Source organism: Muntiacus reevesi, chromosome 5 (assembly GCF_963930625.1).
Source record: "Muntiacus reevesi chromosome 5, mMunRee1.1, whole genome shotgun sequence".
Classification (NCBI taxonomy): domain Eukaryota; kingdom Metazoa; phylum Chordata; class Mammalia; order Artiodactyla; family Cervidae; genus Muntiacus; species Muntiacus reevesi.
Window position 1 is genome coordinate 17,054,440 of NC_089253.1, and position 27,409 is coordinate 17,081,848.

At 39.2% G+C, this 27,409-nt stretch overlaps 1 protein-coding gene across 3 annotated transcripts in view; it reads left to right on the forward strand.

Annotated features, from left to right (window-relative positions):
• NARS2 (asparaginyl-tRNA synthetase 2, mitochondrial) overlaps positions 1-27,409 on the forward strand; it is a 130,196-nt gene that overhangs the window by 14,293 nt on the left and 88,494 nt on the right. For all 3 annotated transcript variants that reach the window (XM_065937013.1, XM_065937014.1, XM_065937015.1), the window contains exon 5: positions 3,215-3,295. In XM_065937013.1, coding sequence (XP_065793085.1) covers positions 3,215-3,295 — 81 coding nt within the window. The remainder of the gene's footprint in view (positions 1-3,214; positions 3,296-27,409) is intronic.

Consider the following 27,409-nt stretch of genomic DNA (forward strand, 5'->3'; position numbering starts at 1 on the left):
TTGCTGGGCTCCTCCGTCCATGGGATTCTCCAGGCAAGAATACCGGGGTGGGTTGCCATGCCCTCCTCCAGGGGATCTTCCCAACCCAGGGATCTTTTAGGTGGTTGAAAATAATGAATTTTTGCAGTGTTGAACATGTTTATAAAGATAGGCACTTTTGAATCTTAAAAATTTGCTTTTTAATTGTAAGGCCCTAGAAAACATAATCCTGATACACCCCTTTTAAGATGTTACCCACTTGTGTGTGAGTGTTATAGAACATACTAAATTATATATTATTCTGTATTGGGTGCTGTTTCTGTTTGTTACTTTAGGCTCCCGAAAAGATGCTAATAAGACTTTGCCCTTTCTTGGTGAGTTGAGTTTCTTCCTCTGAGTATCAGATTGTTTCCTTCTCAGCATGGCAGCGCCTGCAAAGCCTGTCACAGTGGGGAGTGTACTTTGACCCTGGGTTAAATGACCCTAGACTGCTGTCTTTGAGACTGCTGACTGCTTTTTATGGGGTGTGTTTTGGGTTTTGTTTTGTTTGTTAGTCTCCTCCTGCTGTCACTGTTGCCAGTGCTATGCCTGCGGCCAGCAGTTGCTATCCTGTCTCTTTTCTGTTGAGTCTGATTAAATAATGATATGTGTTTTGTGTGTGTTAAAAATAGTTCATGAGTCTTTGAGTAATATATGTGGGCCTTAGTACACGAATTTTTAATTTTTAGGTACTCATTGTTTTATCATATCTGGTTGTAGAAATATGTATCTGTCCAAATACTTAGATATTTAGAGGTGGTGGGTGAGATCTGAATAATTAGGCCACTATTTTTGCCCCCTTCTCTGGCATTTGTATCTCTCATTAGGAACCCCTTTGCTGTGGGATAAGTACTTGGACACCGGAACCCCATTGGAGGCAGCCACTGACAGTACCCTTGCTTTTTATTTTCCTACTTCGCTGTTCACTTTCTCATTTTTGGACTTTGTTCTCACCTTTGTTCTTCCTTTGTACCTTCTCCTTTATAGCTTTTGGTGGTAACGTTATAGTCTTTGATATGACAGGCCTTGCTAGCACTGTTTAGACTTAAAAAGCTGGTGACGCCTTTTGGGAGGTTTAGCATTATTTGAGTAATTTTTATTTTTTTAAATCCCATCCAGTTATTTCCATAAGATTTACAGCATTGTTTCTCATAGCAGTTGACCAGTTCTAACTCTGGCAATTGCATTCAGCCGTTAAATTTTCTCCTCCCTTTCCCCTCCCTCTCGCCACCCTCATTTCCTTTGGATTTTTCACTTCCTTTCTTTGTTTACTGCACTCATGCTCATAGTTGCCTGCGTTCATGTGGAATAAATGATTCATGTCCATAATTCCTGGCTCCTAGGAGATAAAATTTTAATGCAGTCATGTTATTGATTCTGTTTCATTTATTCTCTATAGTGTGCTCTCTGCAGCACTTCTCCGAATGTTGTTCCCACATTAAGTACACATTTGAATACTTCCTAAGACTCCTAATTTATAGCTTGAAAATGTAATCATTCTACCTCATAAGGCAAGTAGTTGGCTGGATGCTTTGTATCTAGCCAGAATACTTGAATTCAGCCTTAATAGGAAGGAAGGGGCAAATATGGGAGGCCCCTGGTAGTGCACTGACATATTTTACATTTCGCCCGTGATCCACAGGATGTAGCAGAGATTAGATGTGTATATGAGTTTCCCTGGGGGCTCGGCTGTAAAGAATCTGCAGTGCAGGAGATGCTGGTTTGATCCCTGCGTCAGGAAGATCCCCTGGAGGAGGGCATGGCAACCCACTGCAGTATTTTTGCTGCGAAAATTCCATGGACAGAGGAGCCTGGAGGGCTACAGCCTAAGGGATTGCAAAGAGTTGGACACTACTGAAGTGACTGAGCATACAGGCAGATGTATATATATGAATTTATTGTATTGATTTCAAGAGCAAAATGTGTCTATTAAACACATACTCTTCTGCCTTTGCAACATAAATTCACTATAGCTGCCCCCACCCCTACCTGGCAACATTTATGATGATTGTAATCTTTTACCTACATCCATAGTCAAAATGAAAGTATAGCTTTGAAGTTGCTGGGTTATTTCAATTTATTAGTAACAGCTTTTGTGGTTCACTAATGCTTTTGAACTGTGGTGTTGGAGAAGACTCTTGAGAGTCCCTTGGACTGCAAGAAGATCCAAACAGTCCATCCTAAAGGAGATCAGTCCTGGGTGTTCATTGGAAGGACTGATGCTGAAGCTGAAACTCCAGTACTTTGGCCACCTCATGCGAAGAGTTGACTCATTTGAAAAGACCCTGATGCTGGGAGGGATTGGGGGCAGAAGGAGAAGGGGATGACAGAGGATGAGATGGCTGGATAGCATCACTGACTCGATGGACATGAGTCTGAGTAAACTCCGGGAGTTGGTGATGGACAGGGAGGCCTGGCATACTGCGATTCATGGGGTCACAGAGTCGGACATGGCTGAGCTTCTGAACTGAACTGAATGGAAGTAGTTCCACGCTTCAGAGGGGAAGAGTTGCAGTTGGGTGCCTTAGGATTTGCTGCTCAGAATCTTCCTTGAGGTGGAGGAAGTACACTGCCTCTGCCATGTGCAGTGCACTGTGCTATCAGTTTAATGGCAGACTTCCTAAATAATATTTCTGCCTTTTTTGCTGTTTGTTTTTTCAGTCCCTGATTGCCAGTTTTTTCTCCTTTTTAGAGTTGTTACAATTTCTTATCCCAAAATAATTGAACTTAATATTGATCACTTTGTATTCCCTTAGTAATGTGGGCAACATCATGGTGCATTAGCCTGAGTGAGACAGAGTGAGTGAGTGTTTGTTAAATCACTACCAGTATGTTGCAGAAGCGAGAAGAAGAAATGGCACCAGAGAGAGAGCCCGAGAACCCAGGTTCCAGTTCCAGCTCTGACACTGACTAGTTGTGTGACTTTGGCCTCTCATTAAATTTCTCTGGGCCTCAGTTTCCTTATCTTGGAAGTGAGGAGGTTGGACTAGATATTGTCTAAGTTAGTTTGGATTTATTAATAATATTTTTTGTGCATAATGAACACTCCATTTGGTATTTCAGTAGGTTTTATTTGGAGGAGAAATTTGATGTGACATTCTCTTAGTGCTATTTTAATCATATAAAAAGGTGTATATTCTTGGAACTGTTTCACAGACAGATGTACTGAGAAAAGTGGCTTCTCTTTTTCTTCCAGGACAGTGGCTTTGTGCATATTCATACTCCAGTAATCACATCCAATGACTGTGAGGGAGCTGGAGAACTTTTTCAAGTTGAAGTAAGTTGTACATCCCATCTTGGAGGATATATTGCTTGCTAATATTTTTCATTTGAGAGTTGATTTAAATTTAATGAGTTATATGGGTAGACCATGACTAGAACTTGAAGTTTATTTATAATAATCCTTAAAAAAACACATATAGGAAGTTCATACTTCTTTAATTTTCTGTGCAACCAGCTATATTACTTACATTGTGACTTAAAGAAGTGAATTTGTATTTATTGATTTATTTTTTAATGGTAGGATAATTGCTTTACAGAACTTTGTTGTTTTCTGTCAAACCTCAACGTAAATCAGCCACAGGTATACATATGTCCCCTCCCTCTTGAACTTCCCTCCCATTTCTTTCCCCATCCCACCCCTCTAGGTTGATACAGAGCCCGTTTGAGTTCCTGAGACATACAGCAAATTCCCACTGACTGTCTGTTTTACATACTGTAATGTAAAGTTTCTATGTCACTCTCTCCATACATCTCACCCTCTCCTCCCCTCTCCCTGTGTCCGTAAGTCTGTTCTCTGTTTCTTCATTGCTGCCCTTCAGATAAATTCTTTGGTACCATCTTTCTAGATTCCATATTTATGCTTGCATTCATGTACGATATTTATCTTTCTCTTTCAGACTGACTTCACCCTGTATAATCGCTCTAGGTTCATCCACCTCATTAGAACTGATTCACTTTTTTTGGCTGGATAATACTCCATTGTATATGTGAACCACAAGTTCTTTATCCATTCATCTGTCGATGGACATCTAGGTTGCTTCCATGTTCTAGCTATTATAAATAGTGCTGCAATGAAAAATGGGATTCTTGTGTCTTTTTCAATTTTGGTTTCCTCGGGGAATATGCCTAGGAGTGGGATTGCTGGGTCATATGGTGGTTTTATTCCTAGTTTTTAAGGAATCTCAATACCGTCTTCCATAGTGGCTGTATCAGTTTGCATTCCCACCAACAGTGCAAGAGGGTTCCCTTTTCTCTATACCCTCCCCAGCATTTATTGTTTGTAGACTTTCTGATGATGGCCATTCTGACCAGTGTGAAGTGGTACCTTTATTGTAGTTTTGATTTGCATTCTTCTAATAATGAGTGAGATGGGAATACCAGACCACCTGACCTGCCTCTTGAGAAACCTGTATGCAGGTCAGGAAGCAACAGTTTGAACTGGACATGGAACAACAGACTGGTTCCAAATAGAAAAAGGAGTACATCAAGGCTGTACATTGTCACCCTGCTTATTTAACTTATATGCAGAATACATCATGAAAAATGCTGGGCTGGAGGAAGCACAAACTGGGATCAAGATTGCTGGGAGAAATATCAGTAACCTCAGATATGCAGATGACACCACCCTTATGGAAGAAAGTGAAGAAGAACTAAAGAGCCTCTTGATGAAAGTGAAAGAGGAGAGTGAGAAAGTTAGATTAAAGCTCAGCATTCAGAAAACTAAGATCATGGCATCTGGTCCCATCACTTCATGGCAAATAGATGGGGAAACAGTGGCTGACTTTATATTTTTGGGCTCCAAAATCACTGCAGATGGTGACTGCAGCCATGCAATTAAAAGATGCTTACTCCTTGGAAGGAAAGTTATGACCAACCTAGACAGCATATTAAAAAGCAGAGCCATTACTTTGCCAACAAAGGTCCATCTAGTCAAGGCTATGGTTTTTCCAGTAGTCGTGTATAGATGTGAGAGTTGGACTATAAAGAAAGCTGAGTGCCGAAGAATTGATGTTTTTGAAGTGTGGTGTTGGAGAAGATTCTTGAGAGTCCCTTGGACTGCAAGGAGATCCAGCCAGTCCATCCAAAAGGAGATCAGTCCTGGGTGTTCATTGGAAGGACTGATGTTGAAGCTGAAACTCCAATATTTTGGCCACCTGATGTGAAGAACTGACTCATTTGAAAAGACCCTGATGCTGGGAAAGGTTGAGGGCAGGAGGAGAAGGGGACGACAGGTTGAGATGGATGGCATCACTGACTCAATGGACGTGGGTTTGGGTAAGCCCTAGGAGTTGGTGATGGACAGGAAGGCCTGGCGTGCTGCGGTTCATGGGGTCGCAAAGAGTCGGACACGACTGAGCGACTGAACTGAACTGAATAATGAGTGACGTTGAGTATCTTTTCATGTGTTTTTTAGCCATCTGTGTGTCTTTGGAGGAATGAATGTTTAGGTCTTTTTCCCACTTTTTGATTGGGTTGGTTGTTTTTCTGGTGTTCAGTTGTATGAACTGCTTATCTATTTTGGGAATTAATCCTTTGTCAGTTGTTTCATTTGCTGCTATTGTCTCCCATTCTGAGGGTTTGCTGTGTAAAAGCTTTTAAGTTTAATTAGGTCCCACTTGTTTACTTTTGTTTTTATTTCCATTATTCTAGATGGTGGGTCATAGCAGATCTTACTTTGATTTATGTCATCAAGTGTTCTGCCTAGGTTTTCCTCTAAAAGTTTTATAGTTTCTGGTCTTACATTTAGATCATTAATCCATTTTGAGTTTATTTTTGTGTATGGTGTTAGGGAGTGTTCTAATTTCATTCTTTTACATTTAGCTGTCCAGTTTTCTTCTCAGCACCACTTATTGAAGAGGTTGCCTTTGCCCCATTGTATGTTCTTGCCTCCTTTGTGAAAGGAGTGGATTTTTAACTTACTACTCTATTTGCCTTTTTGATAACTGTGAAGTGATAAACTAGAGAAATTTGAAGAAATTAATAAAAGTTCTAAGATATCTTTTATACAAATTCAAGCCCCAGTTAACATTTTTGGGTGTAATTCTTATTTTAAGAGAGAAGCTAAAATAGAAAAGTATGCATGTGAATATTTTCTTTTTTCAGAGTCTTTAGGAAATATATTTTTCATAAATATGATTTAGTCTCTACCTCATGAAGGCTTTTATTTTAATCCTTTGTTTAGCAATTGTTTTTTGAGCTGCTTCTATGGGCCAGGCATTGTTAGTCTGCACTTGTTGGAGGAAATTTAAAAGTTACCAATTTTTCTTACTTGTAGGCAGTTGAAAGCCTTTCACTTGCCAGTTAGACAGCCTGTTTAAAATCACTGGCCAGTTAGTATAACAATGTACAAAGAGAAATATATGTTGATGACTGGTGCTTTTTGTATTTTTCATTTATTCACTGATTTCTGTGTCTGAGGGAAGTCAAAATTCTTTATACATTTGGGTGATTCCATCAAATGACCAGACCTGTATAAAACTACTCTCTGTGGTTCAGTATGTTCTGACTCTTGGTAATACTTTCTCTTCCTGTAATTGAACAGTGCATTCACTACAAGAAGTTGTTCTGACATGAAGGGACATATGTACAACTATGGCTGATTCATGTTGATGTTTGACAGAAAACGACAAAATTGTGTAAAGCATTTATTCTTCAATTAAAAAATAAATAAATTTTTACAAAGGAGTTTTTACAAGTATGAAGGGAATTATTAGGCCCAAATTAAAAAATATTTCTGTTGCAAACTTAAGATAAGTTTGGAGCTAAGTGCTTTACCACCAGAGAAATCCTCCAAGCAAGTCTGAATGATTAGAACATGTGTGTTTTGGACTCTAAACACCACAAGGCAAGTATAAATATATAGAAAGGAGAAAATGAATTTCTGAAGCTTAATAAATGAGAGGGCTTCCCTGGTGGCTCAGTGGTAAAGAATCCACCTGCCAGTGCAGAAGACTCAGATTTGATCCTGGGTCAGGAAGATTCTCTGGAGAAGGAAATGGCAACCCACTCCAGTATCCTTGCCTGGGAAATCCCATGGACAGAGGAGACTGGCGAGCTATAGTCCATGGGCTCACAGAGAGTCAGACACAACTGAGTGACTAAACAGCAGTAAAACAAACAAGAAGTGTTCTATGTTCATAGTTCTTCAGGGCCACACTGAGGAATTTTATATAGTGGAATTAGGCTTTGTTTAATCAGAGTGTCAGAAAGAGATGCTCTTGAATTGATTGATCCTAGGCTCCTGCAGTCAGGGTCTAGATCAAATTTCAATCTGTGGCTTTTTTTTTTTTTTTTAATGACCCACTGTCTTTGTTGCTTTCAGCAGTTCAGCTCCTAAGACTTGTCTTTTGCCCCTGCCAACCCTCTTTCCTTTGAAAGCAGTGCTCCTTCTTATTCCCACCTCACAAATCGATGCACTTCCAAGCTTCATGGTGTGGGTTTCTTCCTGACTGCATGTAGAGGCATAGGAGTTTGAGTCTTGGCACCCCACTATTAGGAGAAAGTGAAATGTCATACCTAAATTCTTGCTTCTCGTAATAGTGCCCTTTTTTGCTCTGATAACGATGAAGTGCAGTGACTACTTAAAGGTAAGGATACCTGGTATACATACTTAGGTTTGAGGAAAGCAGTAAGATGACCACCTTGAAATACACAGTAAGAACATAATACACTATCAAAAAGTGAATGTGTGTCCCATCATTTTCGTTTTCTTTTTCCTTATCCCTGTTTCCTGCTTTACAATTTCAGGTACTTGTTAAGGTTTGGGGACTACTGAATAAATATGTAGGAAGTTGCTTTCAAAGCATCAGATTCTTATTCAGCAGACGTTTGTTACCATCTGTGTTCAAGATGATGTGCTCACTATTAAGTGAAAAAAGTGAAAGTGAAGTCACTCGGTCGTGTCCAACTCTTGGCGACCCCATGGACAGTAGTCTGTCAGGCTCCTCTGTCCATGGGATTCTCCAGGCAAGAATATTGGAGTGGGTTGCCATTTCTCCAGGAGATCTTCCTGACTCAGGGATCGAACTGGCATTTCCTACATTGTAGGCAGATGCTTTATTGTCTGAGCCACCAGGGAAATCGCTGGCTATTAAGAGGGATATAAAGATGTAGTCACAATTCTGGTTGGTGAAGCAGGTGAGTTTGCAGGATTTGATAGAGAAAGGAGTGCACATTTCATTCACTTTCTTTTAGTTTTTAAAGAATCGTTATTTATCTATTTTTGGCTGCACTGTGTCTTCACTGCTGTGTGGACTTTTCTCTAGTTGTATCGAGCTGGGGCAGTGTGGGCTTCTTGTTGCAGTGGCCTCCTTTGTTGCAGAGCATGGGCTCTAGAGCACTCAGGCTTCAGCAGTTCAACACACAGGCTCAGTAGTTGCACCTCTGGACTCTAGAGCATGGGCTCAGTAGTTATGGCACACAGGCTTAGTTGTCCTTTGGCATGTGGGGTCTGCCCGGACCAGGGTTTGAACCCATGTCCCCTGCATTGGCAGGTGGATTCTTAACCACTGGACCACCAGAAAGGTTCTTTTCATTCACTCTTGATGCTGCTTATCTTGCAACAGTCCCTGATTCTACGCTTTTTTCCTCTTTGTCTTAGAGCCCTAATTGAGTTCCCACAATTATGTTTGATCCTCACGATTCTCCAGTGAGTAGTTTATCTCTGAGAAGATAAAAGAGATTAAAACCATGAATTAGAGATTCTGGCAAAATTTAAACATTGATAGGAAGGAAGGTGGATCTGCTTTATGGATATATTTGAGGTTACAGTGTTAACATTTTTAAGTGGTATGTTTGAAATCTAGAGGATAATTAGGTTCATGAGGACTGACTTGATCAGAAACATCTTCAAAATAAGTATGTAAATTAACTGTACCCTGTGTGTGTGTGTGTGTGTGTGTGTGTTTTAGTTGCTCAGTTGTGTCGGACTTTTTGTGACCCCATGGTCTGTCCATTCAATTCTGTAGGCATGTAGGCGAGAATACTGGGGTGGGTTGCCAGTCCCTTCTCCCAGGAACCTTCCTGACCCAGGGATCAGACCCGGGTCTCTTGCATTGCAGGCATATTATTTATTGTCTGTGCTTACCAGGGAAGCCCCCTGTACTGTACACTAGGGAAAGTATTTTAGGTAGGGGAACAGTATGAACAGAGTCAAGCAGTTGAAATAAGGGTAGGGTTTTCACTGGGCTCTGGATGGAAGAGTAGAAGATTTATATTGGTGAATCATAAAAATAAAGGTGAGTAAAAGAAAAAAAATAATAAAGGTGGGGTGTAGGATTCTGTTCTGTGAATTTTAGTACAGTGACAGAGTTATGCAGCCATCCTCACAGTTTAATTTTAGAGCATTACATCACTCTGTATTGAAACTTACTACCCACTCATTAGCAGTCCCTTCTTGTTCCCGCCCCAAGCTCTAGGTAACCACTCAACCACTCTGTATAGATTTGTTTCTCTGGAGTATTTCATATAAATGCAGTCATACCACATATGGCCTCTTGTGTCTGGCTTCTTTCATTTAGCACAAAGTGTTTGAGGTTCATACATGTAGCATGTAACAGTACTTGATTCCTTTTTATATCTGACTACTATTCTATTATATAGATATCCAGTGTTTTATATATCCATTTAGGCATTAATGGATATTTGGATTATTTCTACCTTTTGGCTATTATAACTACTGTGAACACTTGTGAAAACATTTGGATGATATTATTTCTCTTGGGTGGAACTGCTGGATCACATGGTAGCTTTATGTTTAATGTTTTGAGAGACCACCAAACCATTTTCCAAAGTGACTATGTCATTTTACATTCCCAACAGCAGTGTATGAAGATTCCAGTTTCTCCTGAGTATGGCCAACACTTACTATTGCTCTTCTTTTTTTTTTTATTATAGCAATACCAGGCAATGTGAAGTGGTATTTCACTGTGGATTTTCTGTTTGCCTTTTTCTTTTGATAAGATACAATTTATACGTAAATATGTGATTCATATTTAGGCTTTTAATTGCAGTTCTATGCCAAAATGTGGTAGATGAATAATTAGGCTGAGAAAATCTTGGAGTAATACTTTACATAATAGGAACAATATTCAGGTCTAGCATTTATACATTTAAATACTTTTTAAAGTGAAGAATCAATTGAATGTATGTTAAATGGAACCTTTGAAGGTGTGTAGTTTTATATCTGAATCTTATACTATGGGGATTCTCATACTATGTACTGAAGTTTGGCGTTAGATTGTTTTGCTTTTATTATTATTGTGGGTATTTACATAATATAAAATGTATTACTGTAACCATTTTTAATGAACTGTTCATACCATATAGTCACAGTGTTGTACAACCATCACTGCTATATAGTTCCAGAATTTTTCAGCACCCCAGCAGAAGCTCTGTAGCCAAAATTCTTCATTTGCTTTTACCTCCAATTCCTAGTAATCTCACATCTACTTCTTGTCTCTGTGGATTTCTGGATATTTCATACAAATGGAATCATACGTGGCCTTTTGTGTCTGCCTTCTGTTAACGTGTATCAACTTTATTTCTTTTTATTGCTGAATAATATTCCATTGTATGGATATATCACATTTTGTTTAACCATTCATTCATTGATGTTCATTGGGTTGTTTCCACCTTTGGCTTTTGCAAATAATAATACTATAAACATTCATGTTAAAATTTTTGTTTGAACACCTATTTTCAGTTCTTTTGAATATATTTCTAGGAGTGGGATTGCTGGGTCACATGTCTGCGTTCTGTGTTTAACTTACTGAGGAACTCCCAAGTTATTTTCTGCAGTGGTTGCAGCATGTTATATTCCCACCAGTGATATTTGAGAGTTCCACTTTTACTGTATTCTCACCAGTGCTGATTGTTTTCAGTTTGATTATAGCCATCCAGATGGATGGGAAGTGGCTATCTTGTCGCTTCGATTTGCCATTCCCTAATGTCTAAGGATGTTGAAGATCCTTTTGTGGCTGTTGACCATTTGTATATCTTCTTTGGAGAAATATCTGTTTCAGTCCTTTGCCCAATTTTTAATTGCCTGATTTGTCTTTTTGTCTTTGAGTTATAGGAATTCTTTATTCTAGATGCAAAGCTATCTTTTCCCCTCCCCCTGCAGTGTGACATCTTCAATGTTGCCCCTCAGCGAGTACAGCCTGGGGTATGCCCACTATCACCCAGGAATATCATTGATTCTGGCAGGACTCTCTTTGGCTATTTCTTTCCCAGACCATACCCAGCTCTTAAACTCCACTAATTACAGCTGCTTGCTTTTTTGTTTTTGACAGTGTTCAGGGACATAGGTTGCTTCACAGATTGTTGCAGTCAAATTCAGGCAACTTTAAAGATATGCTTCCTAAGGTCAGTTTTTGAAATGTATTCTGACCCCCAAAAGATCTCTTCCTACCTGTCTCTTTCCACTTCTTTCTGCAAGCTAGCACATCTACAGTTTATTCAGCCTTTATCTCCAATGAATGTCAGTCTTTTCCAGTGGCCTATCACTACAGCCACAGTTTTTGAGAGCGCCCTTAGGTTTGAGCTAATGTTGCTAATGAAGTCGGTTCCTTTGCAGAGAGACTTGGACATCTGGTGCATGATTGCTTCTAGCCCTAGTGACTCCCGTGAATCAGGCTCTAGGGCGGAGGGCAGGAACAGTGGACTCTTCTCTGAAGGTGACATCACAGTTTAGGAGCTGAGTGCTCAGTTGAGTGGTGGCTGTAGCCCCAGGTCTCCTTGGCTTGAGCTGGGGCAAGACAATCTGCGTCTAGTGTTCTTAGCAGTTCCTCACCAAAGGTAGAGCCTCCATTCCAGGAACAGGGACTGGGCAGAAGAAGGGAGCCACTACCTCTCAGCCACACTCACACTCTGTATAGCTTCAGCATTGAGTAACTGTGGGCAAGATGAGAAATGCCGGCATGCTATGGTGCTCATCCTGCACCATGGAATAGTTCTCTGCCTAAGAGCTGGGGTTCAGAGAACCCTGTGTCCTTGGCATCAGTCTGGAGTGGAGATTCTGTCCTGCTTAGCTGTGATGAGGAAGGGTGGGAGCAAGATTGTTGTTTATAGACACCACTAAAGTTCCTTGTCCTTACCAAGTTCTAGTAGATTTTCTTGAATTCTGTGTTTCTTCGTTTGCCATAAGCCCTTAGGACCATTTTAAGGGACTTCAGAAGGCTGGGATGGGGGTAGGTTTCTGTTTTTTTATTTTTTTTTATAACTTTCACCAATTTCACTGAGGAGTGGGTCTGTGGAGCTCCCCACACTGTCATACCAGAAGAAGAAAAAGCCAGTCATTTTTGGACTACTTTTTACTGCCACGGTTCTCAGCTTCCTACTTCCAACACTGCGTGCTTGCATGCTCAGTTGTGTCTGATTTTTTGCGACCCCATGATCTGTAGCCCGCCCAGCTCCTCTGCCCATGGAATTTTCCAGGCAAGAATACTGCATGGCAGGCAGATTCTTTACCACTGCACCATATAAAAACTTAACATTGCTAATCAAAAATAAGTAAAACATAATATGTATTGACAGAAGCAGGCTGATGTAAACACCAAAGGCTTCTCTTCCAAACTGTTGTGCATTCTAGAGCTAGTAATGAGAACTTACTTGGCCTTGGGAAATTTGGTGCTTGTGAATTTTTATGACTGTTATATATGACACACATCACTAGCTCTGCTTGATGTGTTCACTTTTCAGTGCTTTTAATCTCTGTATAGAATGAGGGCTAACCCAGGTCAAACCTCTTCTCCAAGCAACTCTTTTCCTCCAACCCTTGTTTAGTTGTCATTTCCTATTTAGTAGTTTAGTTGTTTATGTCCTTTAGTTGTTCTTTGACATTAGTTTTGTCTCCTTATCTAGATTGTAAGATCCTAATGGGGAAAACTGCCCTCCATACTACCTGACAATGGTGGAAAATTTGTATGCTTGTTGATGGTACTTGTGGTTTCTTTTAGTTTTGTACAAGTTTCAGCCTTAAGACTAGTCATTTTCATGAACAACAAGGACCTCTGTAAAGCACAGGGAGCTATACTCAATGTTTTGTAACAACCTGTAAGGGAAAAGATTCTGAAAAATAGATATGGATGTATATGTAACTGAATTACTTTGCTGTACACCTGAAACCATTGTAAATCAACTGTGCTTCAGTTGTAAAAGAAAACTGACTCGTCATTTATTTTTCTGTTGAGGATTTCTATTTCTATTAAGGAAGTACAGTTTTTGGATGTCAAAGATGCCTAGGACATTTCTAGAAGATAGATATTCATAGTAACATTCACCCCTGGACATAGGGCCCACTGTTCTATATTATTTGAATTTTTGATCATATGCATATATTACTTAAAAACAAACAAAAAAAGATAGTCCAGGTAAAAGGTTGTCATTGTTTAGTGGTGTCCAACTCTTTTACAACCCCATGGACTGTAGCCCATTAGGTTTCTCTGTCCATGCAATTTCCCAGACAAGAATACTGGAATGGGTTGCCACGCCTTCCTCTAGGGGATCTTCCTAACCCAGCGATTGAACCCATCTCTCCTGCATCTCTTGCATTGACAGGTGGGTTTTTTACCACTGAGTCAGCTGAGAACCCATCTAACATTTGTAAAGTATGTTAAATCAACTAATATCTGTATAGTACTTTCAGTTCAGTTCAGTTGCTCAGTCGTGTCCGACTCTTTGCGACCCCATGAACCGCAGCATGCCAGGCCTCTCCCTCCATCACCAACTCCTGGAGTTTACCCAAACTCATATCCATTGAGTCAGTGATGCCATCCAACCACCTCATCCTCTGTCGTCCCCTTCTCCTCCTGCCTTCAATCTTTCCCAGCATCAGGGTCTTTTCAAATGAGTCAGCTCTTCACATCAAGTGGGCAAAGTATTGGAGTTTCAGCTTTAGCATCAGTCCTTCCAATGAATACTCAGGACTGATCTCCTTTAGGATGAACTGGTTGGATCTCCTTGCTCTCCAAGGGACTCTCAAGAGTCTTCTCCAACACCACAATTCAAAAACATCAATTCTTCGGCACTCAGCTTTCTTTACAGTCCAACTCTCACATCCATACACGACTACTGGAAAAACCATAGCCTTGACTAGATGGACCTTTGTTGGCAAAGTAATGGCTCTACTTTTTAATATGCTCTCTAGGTTGGTCATAACTTTCTTTCCAAGGAGTAAGCGTCTTTTAATTTCATGGCTGCAGTCACCATCTGCAGTGATTTTGGAGCCCAAAAATATAAAGTGTGACACTGTTTCCACTGTTTCCCCATCTATTTGCCATGAGGTGATGGGACCATATGCCACAATCTTAGTTTTCTGAATGTTGAGCTTTAAGCCAACTTTCTCGCTTTCCTCTTTCACTTTCATCAAGAGTCTCTTTAGTTCTTCTTCACTTTCTGCCGTAAGGGTGGTGTCATCTGCATATCTGAGGTTATTGATCTTTCTCCCAGCAACCTTGATTCCAGTTTGTGCTTCTTCTAGCCCAGCATTTCTCATGATGTACTCTGCATATAAGTTAAATAAGCAGACTGACAATATACAGCCTTGACGTACTCCTTTTCCTATTTGGAACCAGTCTGTTGTTCCAGGTCTAGTTCTAACTGTTGCTTCCTGACCTGCATACAGGTTTCTCACGAGGCAGATCAGGTGGTCTGGAATTCCCATCTCCTTCAGAATCTTCCACAGTTTATTGTGATCCACACAGTCAAAGGCTTTGGCATAGTCAATAAAGCAGAAATAGATGTTTTTCTGGAACTCTCTTGCTTTTTCGATCATCCAGCAGATGTTGGCAGTTTGATCTCTGGTTCCTCTGCCTTTTCTAAAACCAGTTTGAACATCTGGAAGTTCATGGTTCACATATTGCTGAAGCCTGGCTTGGAGGATTTTGAGCATTACTTTACTAGTGTGTGAGATGAGTGCAATTGTGCGGTAGTTTGAGCATTCTTTGGCCTTGCCTTTCTTTGGGATTGGAGTGAAAACTGACCTTTTCCAGTCCTGTGGCCACTGTTGAGTTTTCCAAAATTGCTGGCATATTGAGTGCAGCACTTTCACAGATTCATCTTTTAGGATTTGAAATAGCTCAACTGGAATTCCATCACCTCCACTAGCTTTGTTTGTAGTGATGCTTCCTAAGGCCCACTTGACTTCACATTCCAGGATGTCTGGCTCTAGGTGAGTGATCACACCATCGTGATTATGTGGATCTTGAAGATCTTTTTTGTACAGTTCTTCTGTGTATTCTTGCCACCTCTTCTTAATATCTTCTGCTTCTGTTAGGTCCATACCATTTCTGTCCTTTATTGAACCCATCTTTGCATGAAATGGGCAAAGTATCTCTAATTTTCTTGAAGAGATCTCTAGTCTTTCCCATTCTATTGTTTTCCTCTATTTCTTTGTCATATGTTATTTTATTGATTTTTTTAATAATGTTAAACTATTAGGATTTTAAAAGGAATAATCCACCTTATTAGCTTTAAGTAATCCAAGCAAAAGGAGAAGTAGCATTTACTGAATACCAAGTATATTTCAAGCACCATGGCAAGTTCCTTTATATATATTATAGGATCTTTTCAGCAACCCTTTGAAGTAGGAATAAGTTTGCCTTCGGAAGAGCAGAAACAATGAGTATCTAGTACATTATTGTTTAATATTGTATGCATTATAGTTGCTCCATAAATATTTGTTGAATGAGTAAAAAAAATTTTTAACATGGGGAAACTATCCAGAGGTAGAATTTCTCAAAAGTCACACAATAAGGGCCAGAGTTGTAACTTAAACAAGATCTGTTTGGCTGGAAGGTAAATGCTGTGTCACACCATAATAATGCCTGAAGTGAGCTTTTGAGAAAAGATACCAAAACTTTGGCTAAAGTTCTGAGATTAAATGAGACTCGTTTTATTAGGTACAGACAACTGTTAAGAATGAACACCACATTGAAGTAATGCATCCTTGTTTTTTCTTTGGATCATTCTTTCAAGACAACCTTTTATTTTCCTGGGGGAAGGAGAGTAACATTTACTGATAGGCTACTGTTGGTAAGAACTATGGGTACTCCACTTCTATGTGTATAAATAACCTATTAGTGTAAGCTCCGTGCGGTATAAGGCATACAACTGTACCACTAAATACTAAATTTAAGAAATAGGGCATTATTAGGTCCTTTGATCCTCCACTCTGCCCTCCCTGTTCCATCTCCCGCCTTTTCCCACTATGCTGATTTTGTGTTCTTTATTCTTATGCTTTTTAAAAAAATAGTTTTGCCATATGGATGGATCCCTAGGAAAAATATTGTTTCAATTTGAATGGTTCTCAATTTACACAAATGGAATCATACTGTTTTTCTCGGATGAACTTTTTTCCCTCAGTATTATATTTCTATTAAATAAGAATCTCTGGGAAATAGGACTCAAGCATTTGTATTTTTTTGAGGCTTTCTAGGTAGTTCCAGTATGCCTTCAAGTGTACATACAGAATAGTGGAAGTACATGTTCATTCCAGGCAAGAGTACTGGAGTGGGTTGCCATTTCCTTCTCCAGGGGATCTTCCCAACTCAGGGATTGAACCTAGGTCTCCCACATTCCAGGCAGACGCTTTAACCTCTGAGCCACCAGGGAAGCCCATTTCTTTGAGCCCCTGTTTTGGGAGGCTGGAGCAAGAATACTGGAGTGGGTTGCCATTCCCTTCTCCAGGAGATTTTCCCAACCCAGGGATTGAACCCAGGTCTCCTGCATTGTTGGCAGACGCTTTACCATCTGAGCCACCAGGGAAGTCTCAATTTAACTAGACAAATGTAAATTTTTAGAAGGGAAGAAGGAATTTAAACTCCCATCAGCAGGGTGTGCTGTTCCACATCTTTGCCAGTATCCAGTATTTTCAGTCTTAAGCTTTTGCAAACCTCATGGATGTAAAATGGGATCTTGATGTGATTTTAATTTGCTTTTCCCTGATAACTATTGAAATTGATATTTTTTTCTTATGATTATTGACGACTCATTTCCTCTTCTATAATACTTTTTATTATATTGTCTTTTTTTATGTTTTTTGCAGGTTTTATTTTATTGAAGTATAGTCGATGTACAATATTGTATTAGTTTCAGGTATACAGCAAAATAGTTTAGTTAGACATATATATATATACACATTCTTTTTCAGATTCCTTTCTCTTATTGGTTATTACAAAATATTGAGTGTAGCTCCCTCTGCTACAGATTAGGTCCTTGTTGGTTATCTATGTTATATATTGCATATCAGTGTTTTTATATTCCGGGTATCAGTCTTTCATTGATTATATTGTTGCAAATGTTTTTTCACAATTTATTGCATGCAGTACTATTTATTGAATAGTGAGAACTGGAGTTGAGAGAGTGAGTAATGTTGATACTTGGGGAAAGAACATTCCAGTCAGAAGAAACAGCAAGTACAAAGGTCCTGTGGCTGGAACTACCTAAAGTTTTCAAGAAATAGTCATAAAGGACACTGTGGTTGGAGCATAGTGAATGATGGGAAGAATAGTGGGAAATGAGGGATTTGAGAGTAAGTGCATGTTGTACAGGGACATGATGAGATGAAACACTGTATATATTTGTAATATGTTGTATATAACTGTACAAATACATTGTAAAAATCTCTTTTTTTCCCTGAAATGAAATACAGATAATGTAAGGACTTAACTTAAAGAAAATAATAGTGTTTCCAACTTAATATAAAGAGGACATAAATGAAAGTAGTATATTTCATTATCTGTGACAAGTTTAGAATACAAGTAGTGATTATGTAGAGTGTCTGACTTTAAGAGTTATAAGTTAGGACTTAAGCATGTGTGTATATTGCTGACTCATACTGTAAACAGTAATTGTGATGGGATTTTGTGAAATGGTGAATAATTATTGATAATGTCCTATATCAAAGTGCAGCCTTCCCTTAATTTACATGAAGGAGGCATTCTGGAAAATTCAGAGTATAATGAAAGGATAAAATTCACATAATTCACTAACATGAATGTTCCATGGGCTATTTGAAACTCTGGTAGTACCAACTAAAACTGCAGACGCTCCCCTTCTTCATTGTGATAATCAGAAACTTTTCCACTAGGAATCTTGGACACAGGACTTGGCAGGCTTTATAAGAATTCTAACTCTGCATGAGATGGCAAGTCACCGGAGAGTTTTAGGAAAAGGAGTAACGTAAGTCACTAGTGTCTTAATGAGATCATTCTGGCTGCTGTATGGAGAATAGATGGTGGATGGTTTAGTACAGAAGAAGAAAAACCAGTTGAGTCTAATCCCATAATCATGGTGAACAGATGATAGTAGTGTAGACCAGACTTGAAACCATACATTCTAAACTGTGATTGGAATCTGGATATATTTAAAAAGTAGTTTTTGCATGTCAGTACCAGGGCACGTGTTTGTTTTGTTTTTCTTATCTCTACTCTTGGCCTGTGTTTTCCCAGAAGTAGTTATGTTAACTAGATCACAACTGCTGGCAACCTTTGAACTTTTAATATGGAGGGGATTTTTTTTTTTCTACAAATGGTTGTTTCCATTGCTAAATAAAGTGGAAAGTGGATTTTCCTTTTTGCTTTAACATGAACTTGCATGTTGTCAGTACAGGAATTAAAATTCAGTAGAATTCAGTTAAGTACTCATAAGTGAAAAATGTCAGCTTTATAAGTACTAGGAAGCCTTTTGAGCTTATACTCTTTAGGACCAGAACCATTTGATTGTTTGGGTGAGTGGATTTTTGATGGAAATAGTGTTGGTTCTTTCCTTGTTCTTTCTTTCTCAGGCTTCTCAGCGGAAAGCACACTGTTTACAAACAGTCTAAACTAATACCATCCTTGAAGGGAGCAGTCCATGGCATTTTTGACTCCAGAGACACTTTGATCCCCCCAAATGATACGAACTTTTTTTGGATGATATTTAAATTGCATCAAATGATGAAATTTGTAGATTATCTCTCAGTCCTACAGCCAGAGGTGAAGGATGACCAAGTTTTTCTGGTCCAGGTGTCAGTAATCTATTTTGCATTTCATAGCAACTGCAAGAAACTATGTCATCTTAGCTATAGTTGGTTGAATTCAGTTTTTATATTGAGAGGAGGCATGGGAGATAAGTGACTAGCTTTCATAGAAGGAAATTTGATGAGGATTCTTGATACTTAGTGCAGCCTCCCAGGTGGCTCAGTGGTAAAGAATCGGCCTGCCAGTGCAGGAGATGCGGGTTTGATCCCTGCGTTGGAAAGATCCCCTGGAGAAGGAAACGGCAACCCACTCCAGTATTCTTGCCTGGGAAATCCCATGGACAGAGGAGCCTGGCATGCTTTAGTCTTTGGGGTTGCAAAAGAGTCAGACCTGACCTAGCGACTAAACAACTTGATACTTAGTGCAGTTTTGCTTTTTAAATATTTATTAAATGCCTAGTGTGTTTAGTCGGAGCCAGGTCCTTTAGCAAGGTTCAAAGTAATATAAAATAGTCCCTGCCAATAAGGACCTTGTATTCCAGCAGAAGAGATGGATACATACAGAGTTGAACAATATTATAAAGCAGTGTATAATTAAGTGGTAAAAGATTGGTAAAGCATTCTTTCTCAGTGGGGAGAGGCACAGGTACATTCCAGAGGAAAAATACAGCACCTGCAAACACTCAGGGTAAAGATGACTAAGGCAAAATGGGGAAAGGAGATTACTTACGTTTGAAGAGTACTGTCAACATGTTTTTCTCTTTCTGGGTGTTTTTATTGGAGAATAAGAGGAAAGAAGCCTGGAAAGGTAAGATAGGTTAGGACAGAGCAGAGGACACACTGCGGAATCAGTGAAGTCTGTAAGCCTGGAAAAGACTTAAGGGAAAAAGCAGCGAGACCAGCTTAGAAGAGGGAGAGGGGAGTAGGAGATAGTAGCCATTGGCATAAAAATCTAGGTATAAAGTGATAACTCACCAGCTATTGAAGTAACAGTGTAAAAAAAAAAAAAAAAAAAGTTTTAGGTGTTGAAGAAAACATCTGAAATCTGTTTCATGATCCATGAGGGCTAAAGGGAAATTTTTCTAATAAGCAGTATTCCAAGTTTGCCTTCACTACTTGAATAATTCCCTCTCACCTCCTCCTCCCCATAATCTCACTTTTTCCTTTAGCACACTAAAGTGGGAGGAAATGTTCATTTAATTGATTTGTGTGAGTGGTTGAGGAATTGTGAACAGCAGATCTCCCTTCTCACAGAAAGCTAGAAAATTGGTATAAGAGGGTAGTTAATGAACTGGGGCCATATATTCATCTCTGTAGCCCCAGCCTGAAACTAACAAGCCAAAATTAACATCCTTTGAATGATAATGAAGAAAATGTTTTCCCTGACCCCTTTGCATTTGGGAGCAAATTTGACTGTGGGCAATTTGCGCAGTGTTTCTTTCCTAAAACAAAGTAATAATAATGAGGCAGTATTGTTTGTTCACCTTTCATTTTGCCCCAGTGCCAGCCACCCTCTGATCTTGCCGGCTCCCCAGATCTGTATCTTAGTTCTTTCTCTGTTGGTTCTTTCTCAGGCTGCTCAGCAGGAAAGCAGACTGTTTACAAACAATCTAAGCTAATAACTTCCTTTCCTACTGAGCAAAGAGTTGCCAAAATGAATCCTTTCTCAGGGCTAAGAGTGGGTGTTCTAGTTAGTGGGTGTTCTGGAATGCAAGTGGGTCCTTATTTTAAGAAAGATTATTTTTATACTAGAAGTTCAGTGTACACCAAGATACATATATTTGTAGCAACTGGGAAGTATGGAAACATCAATAGGACTTGTTGGAAATTATCAGATCTGTGAAAGGCTTACTTACATGGCTTGTTAATAACAGGAGCATCTCAAAACTAACAAAACCGAAGAGGATGCAGTTAATTGAGCCTGTTTCCCCCAGTGTTAGTTTTCGTCTATGAGATGCAGTTTCATTGGCATGCAAGGGTGATTCCTATAGTGTGATGGCAGCCCCCTTTGAGACATAGCTCAATGGGGAACATAAAACTTAAAACCCACTTATCTTTGGGGACTGTATGACAGATTTAGTTCCTGTGTTTTGTTTTATATGATCAGAATTTCAATACTTAAAAGAGACTAATACTTTTTTTAAAAAGCATATTGAATCCAATTAGCGATATTCCTATTGCACAGGGAAAGAAAACAGGGGAGCAACCTCATATATTAGAAAGATGATTGTACTGGAAGCTGAGAAATTTGGAATCTACTCCTGGTCTTGCCAAAAACTGGTTGTGTGTGACATTTGGCTTAACATTTTAACACATTTTTCAGCTTTGGGGTCTTTTCTTTTATAATGAACATTCTGTTAAGGTCTCATCTAACTCAATGGTTCTTTGATTCTGTATTATCTGTATCACAAAAGGCATAGCCTGTCCATGAACCCTTAGTTGGGGTAAAGAGAAAACAGATACTCACTGGTTATGTGGAACTTACAGACAGTGAGTGTTGTCTCTTTCCTTCGTGCTCTTTAAAGGAAATTGAAGATTAGGGGAAACACGGTCAGGGCATGCTGTTTTGATTTGAGACCTCTTAAGTTTCTGTGCCATGCTTCCTCTTTGTGCATTCTCTTCTCAATTTTTCCTGTGTGGCATTATGAGTAAATAGAATAGGGGAAAATATGGGGAGGTGGGGGACAAAGTAAAAGATGAGAAGAGGTAAAATAGGATATGGGTACTTCAGTAACTATGAAAGTCAAATAAAATTTCCATTGCTGATAATATTCATTTCCACTCTTTAGTTAACTGCTGCTTACTCTCCTTGCTACATACTTTACAAGGACACAGAGTCAGACTTGTGTCAGATACCTGGAGAGCAATTCAAAAATATGTACTTTCTTGGAAGACCTCAAAGAAACAGGATTTCAGAGCCCCATAGTATGAAGCTTTTTGGGGAAACACATTTAAAAGTATTTAGTAGTTCTTGGGTTCCCTTTTCTTGGCTCTGCATTTTCTGTCTTCTGTTGGCAAAACAACTTAGCAAAAAAAGAGAAAAAGAGAAAAAAAAGAAAGACTGGGTTATATTATTCACTAATAAACTTTGATCAGTTCAGTTCAGTCACTCAGTCATGTCCAACTTTTTGCGATCTCATGGACTGCAGCTTGCCTGGCCTGCCTGTCCATCACCAACTCCTGGAGTTTACTCAAACTCAGGTCCATTGAGTCAGTGATGCCATCCAGCCCTTTCATCCTCTGTCCTCTGTCATCCCCTTCTCCTCCCGCCTTCAATCTTTTCCCCGAAACAGGGTCTTTTCAAATGAGTCGGCTCTTTGCATCAAGTGGCCAAAGTATTGGAGTTTCAGCTTCAGCAACAGTCCTTCCAGTGAACACTCAGGATTAATCTTCCTTAGGATGGACTGGCTGGATCTCCTTGCAGTCCAAGGGACTCTCAAGAGTCTTCTCCAGCACCACAGTTCACAAGCATCAATTCTTCTGCACTCAGCTTTCTTTCCAGTCCAACTCTCACATCCACACATGACTGCTGGAAAAACCATAACCTTAACTAGACAGACCTTTGTTGGTAAAGTAATGTCTCTGCTTTTTAAAAAGCTGTCTAGGTTGGTCATAACTTTCTTTCCAAGGAGTAAGCGTCTTTTAATTTTATGGCTGCAGTCACCATCTGCAGTGATTTTGGAGCCACCCAAAAATAAAGTCAGCCACTATTTCCACTGTTTCCCCATCTATTTGCCATGAAGTTATGGGACCAGATGCCATGATCTTAGTTTCCTGAATGTTGAGTTTTAAGCTTTTTCACTCTCCTCTTTCACTTTCATCAAGAGGCTCTTTAGTTCTTCACTTTCTTCTATAAGGGTGGTGTCATCTGCATATCTGAGGTTATTGATATTTCTCCCAGCAATCTTGATTCCAGTTTGTGCTTCATCCAGTCCAGCAAGGTTATTTGAATCGTGGAATATTAGAGTGGAAGGGACTTTAAAATCATCCATTGTGATTTTCAAATGTTTTTGCCCTAAAGCTTTTTCCAAACAACATCTTATACCAAAACCCAGTTTACAAACTAGGTAAAAATAATGACTGTGTTTATCAGGCAGCTCAAATCTGCATGATTTGGTTGATGATTTTGCACTGATCACCTTATAAATGCCTAGGAAAATGTTAGAAAGTTGGGAGATTGCAGGTCTTAGTTATATAGGACTTTGTACATATTGCTGGGTAACCCTGACTCCTGCCCACTAAATGCCCTTACAGAGTTCCAAAATATATGCCAGGTAACATTATCTCTGATGAGAAACACTAGCATATAATTTCCTCCCCCTATACTCATCTCACCCAGTGACAAGGCTTTGTATACCATCTACATAGTGATGAATACACACATATATCCAGTCCCAGCCTTTTTTTCTGAACTCCAGATTTGTAGAATCAGCTGCCTGTTTGACATTTTTACTCAGATGTCTAGCATATATAATATGTCAAGTATAATTTGATTCATATATGATTTGTATTTGTCAAATGTATTTCTAGATTTTTCCCCCCTAAGCCTCCATCCCATCTCAGCAAAGTTACAGCTGTCCTCTTAGTTGCTTAAGTAAAAAACCTAGAAGTGAAGCTTAATTCATGTTTCCCTTTCCCCCACCCCACAACTAATTCAGAAGTAAATCCTATTGACTTATCTCAACAGAAACCCGCAATGTCTACATTTCTCTTTGCAGTGTTACCTGTCCATTTAGCCACTGTGTCTTCTTGTCTGGTGATTAGTCTCCCCACTCATACTCTTATCCCCCTATTATCTGTTCTCCATTCAGACACTAGCATCATCTTAATACACATAATGCCACAGCACAGCTTAAAACCTTTCGGTGTTTACTCTGTGTTCCTGAAATAAAACTTAAACTGCTTATCATGATCTATAAAGGCACTATGATGATCTCACTCCTGGTTACCTCCCCAACCAAATCTTTTAACTCTCTTCTCTCTTTCTCGTGCCTGAGCTTCTCTAGCTATGATAACCGACCTGAAATATTCTGAGTTCTGAGAAGAGCAACCACATTCTCATCTTTCAGGCTCTTGCTTACATGTTGCTGCTTCAGAGTGCTGCCCTTCCTACTCGCCCCATCCTTCACTCACTTATCCCAGTTTGTAATTATCTTGTTTCTTGATTAGTTTGTGCTGGGTTGGCTGAGAAGTTCATTTGGGTTTTTCTATTTTCTATAGCTGTTACAGAAAACCTGAACAAACTTTTGGGCCAACCCAATATGTTGATTTCTTTCTTCCCCGTTAGACGATCGATATAAGCAGAGAGCCGTCTTATATATCGCTTTGTCTTCACGGTTTAGCACAGTCCCTGGGTGAATGAATGATTATGTATATATAGGTGATTATAGAAGTACAGAAGAGGGTCGTCTGTCCTGGTCTAGGCACAGAGTAGGCAGTGGGGTGGCTGTGAGTAAGACGGCTTCATGGATAAGTGATTTGTGAGCTGAATCTTGAAGACAAATGAGACTTGACCATGTGAATAGAAGAGAGAACTTCTGGGTATGGGGAGCAATGTACTGTGTACAGTAATCCAGAGGTTAGTGAGAATGTTTTGCAGTTAAGCATGACTAGTGTATTTGGGATAGCTTTAGAATGGTAAATGCCAGAAAATTAATTTTTTTTAAGTGCTGGTTTAAGGGAGGCTATGGGGAACCATCTGGAGATTTCTGTACTGTTCTTAGAATAATCAAAATTTAACTTTTACAAAGGTTCTTCTGACAGGAAGCTTGAGGTTTGATTGGAGGTTTTCAGTCTATCAGACTGTGAAACTTTTGCCTATAATTTCTTCTGTTTGGGCATCTTCTCTTTATTAATGCTTTGTGTAGGCCTTGACTGTGTCAGGAAACTCACTCTGGTTCCTCTTGAGGGGAGACAGATTGTTTTGGTTCAACAGTTCCCCAAGCCCCTTGACACTAAAGTTATGGGGGACCCTGAAGAACTTTCATTTACATGAGTCATAGTCTGTTGGTATTTGCCATAATAGCCATCAAAGCTGAGGAAAAAAATGTAAATATTTATTATTCCACCTAAAATTCATCAGTTCATTATATTTTAGCATATGTAAAATATTTCTGTGAAAAAATATATTTTCTAAAAGAGAATTAGAAGAGTGGTATTTTTGTACATATTTGCACATTTCATTACTGTCTGTCTAGTATAAGACATCTGTATCCTCTTATTTGTGTCTGCATTCAGTCTGTTGCAACACGTTGTTTTGGTTGAAGTATATTAAAATGTAGCATCATGCAGGTATGTAACTGGAAAAAGGAGTGTTCTGATAGCCTTCTGGATGGTTGTGCCTGTTCTTTGATTCTATTCCACAACTCAGCAAATGATGGTTTCATAAAGATTAGTTACAGTGTGGAATCTGTACTGGTATCTTAAGGTACTGAGCACTCTGCTGGCTAAAATACTCTTCCCAGTTCATACTATAACAAATATATTTTCATGCTTTCATACTTTGTTACATTGAAATCCTTTGGTTTAGCTTAAAATTTGAGTGAATCTTTTATGATGTATAATTTTGTAGCATTAATCATTTGTTAATTGCAAAGTGCTGATTCCCTGAATTATGCAGATTTTTTAAACATTTGTATTCAACAATATCACTCTGTCTCATCACGAAAGTCTGTAACGACTGGAACGCTATCATGGTCACAGTGGCAGATGCACGTTTTTCAAAATCTCAATTTTTGCTACAAAGCTCAAATTATCCTTGGTTTTAAAAAAAAATTCCATCAGTAGTGTTTCTTGTGGCAGTAGTCTCCCTTCAGTGGTTTTTGAGAAAACATTACCAAAATATTCAAGACTGAAAAACCATGTCAGCCTTTAAGTAAAAAATGGTGTCTGTAAAGCTTCCCTGGCAGCTCATAAGACAAAGAATCTGCCTGCAATGCGGGAGACTGGGTTCGATGCTTGGGTCAGGAAGATCCCCTGGAGGAGGACATGGCAACCCACTCCAGTATTCTTGCCTGGAGAATCCCATGGACAGAGGAGCCTGGCGGGCTACAGTCCACGGGGTCACAGAGTTGGACACGACTGCGTGACTGAGCGCACACGTGAAGCAGCTTGCTCAGCGCGCAGTGCAGTTACACAGGTGCTTTTGTTAGAAGCAACAGTCGCACTTCACCGTGCAGGACAGGGGCTTTGTGTGTACTTCCTGTTTTGTCATATCAGATATTAGAAAGGCATGTACTAAAGGTCAGTTTTTAATAAACGTAATTATTGAGGGGCTTTCCTGGTGGTCCATTGCTTAAGACTTTGCCTTCCAATGCAGGGAGTACATGTTAGATTCCTGGTTGGGAGCTAAGATCCCCTATGCCTCCCGGCTAAAAAACCAGAACATAGAAGTAATACTGTAACAAATTCAGTAAAGACTTAAAAAAATAACTTTTGAAACAGTTTCTTCAGAGACATTCTTTAGTCTAGCTTTTTTTTTTTTCCCCTTCATTATGCACACATAGTGGTAAAGAATATATACAATGACTATAGTACAGTTTAGTTCCCTGCCATGATTTGAACTGAGATAGCCACTGTTGTTGCACTGTCAGGGCAAGTATCAACGCAATGACAAAGACAAGTAGCTTACTGATACTATTATGAGAATAGTTTTGACTTCACAAACCTCCTGAAAGAGTCTTGGGAAGCCCCAGATAACCACAGACCACATATGGAGAATCACTGTTTGATATAATGCAGTGTGAAGTCTTATACACTGCTGGTGGAAAAGGATATTGGTGTTGCTATTTTGGGAAACAGTTTGGCATAATCTGCTGATGTCAGAGATATGCATACTCAATTACTCAACAGTTCTGCATGAAAATGCATATAACTAGATATTTCCAAAAATGTACATAGCAGTATTATTCATATTAGTTTCAAGCTGCAAACAACCCAAATGTGTACCAACAACAGAATAGATACATTGTAATAAAATCATGAAATGGGATACTCTACTGTGGTAAAAATGAATGAACTACAGTAACAGACAACATGGTTAAAACTCACAACTACAGTTTTGAGTGAATGAAATCAAGTATACTATGTGATTATATTAAGTCAGAAACAGAAAAGTAATATAAAGGTTTTTTTCCACCCAGCTTTGTTGAGATACAGTTGACAGAATTTTAAAATACTTTAATTTTACAGTGTGGTGATTTAGTGTACTTACACATTGAGAAAGGATTCCCTCAATTGACTTAATATGTCCATCACCTTACATATTTATTTGTTTTTTTTTTTAAGAAAGGGAGTACATTTACTTTCTACTCCATAAGCAAGTTTTACTTACACAGTATAGTGTTTATCAGCTATAGTCACTGTGTGTACATTAGATCTTCAGACCTTACTCATCTTATAACTGAAAGTTTTTGCCCTTTTACCAACCTC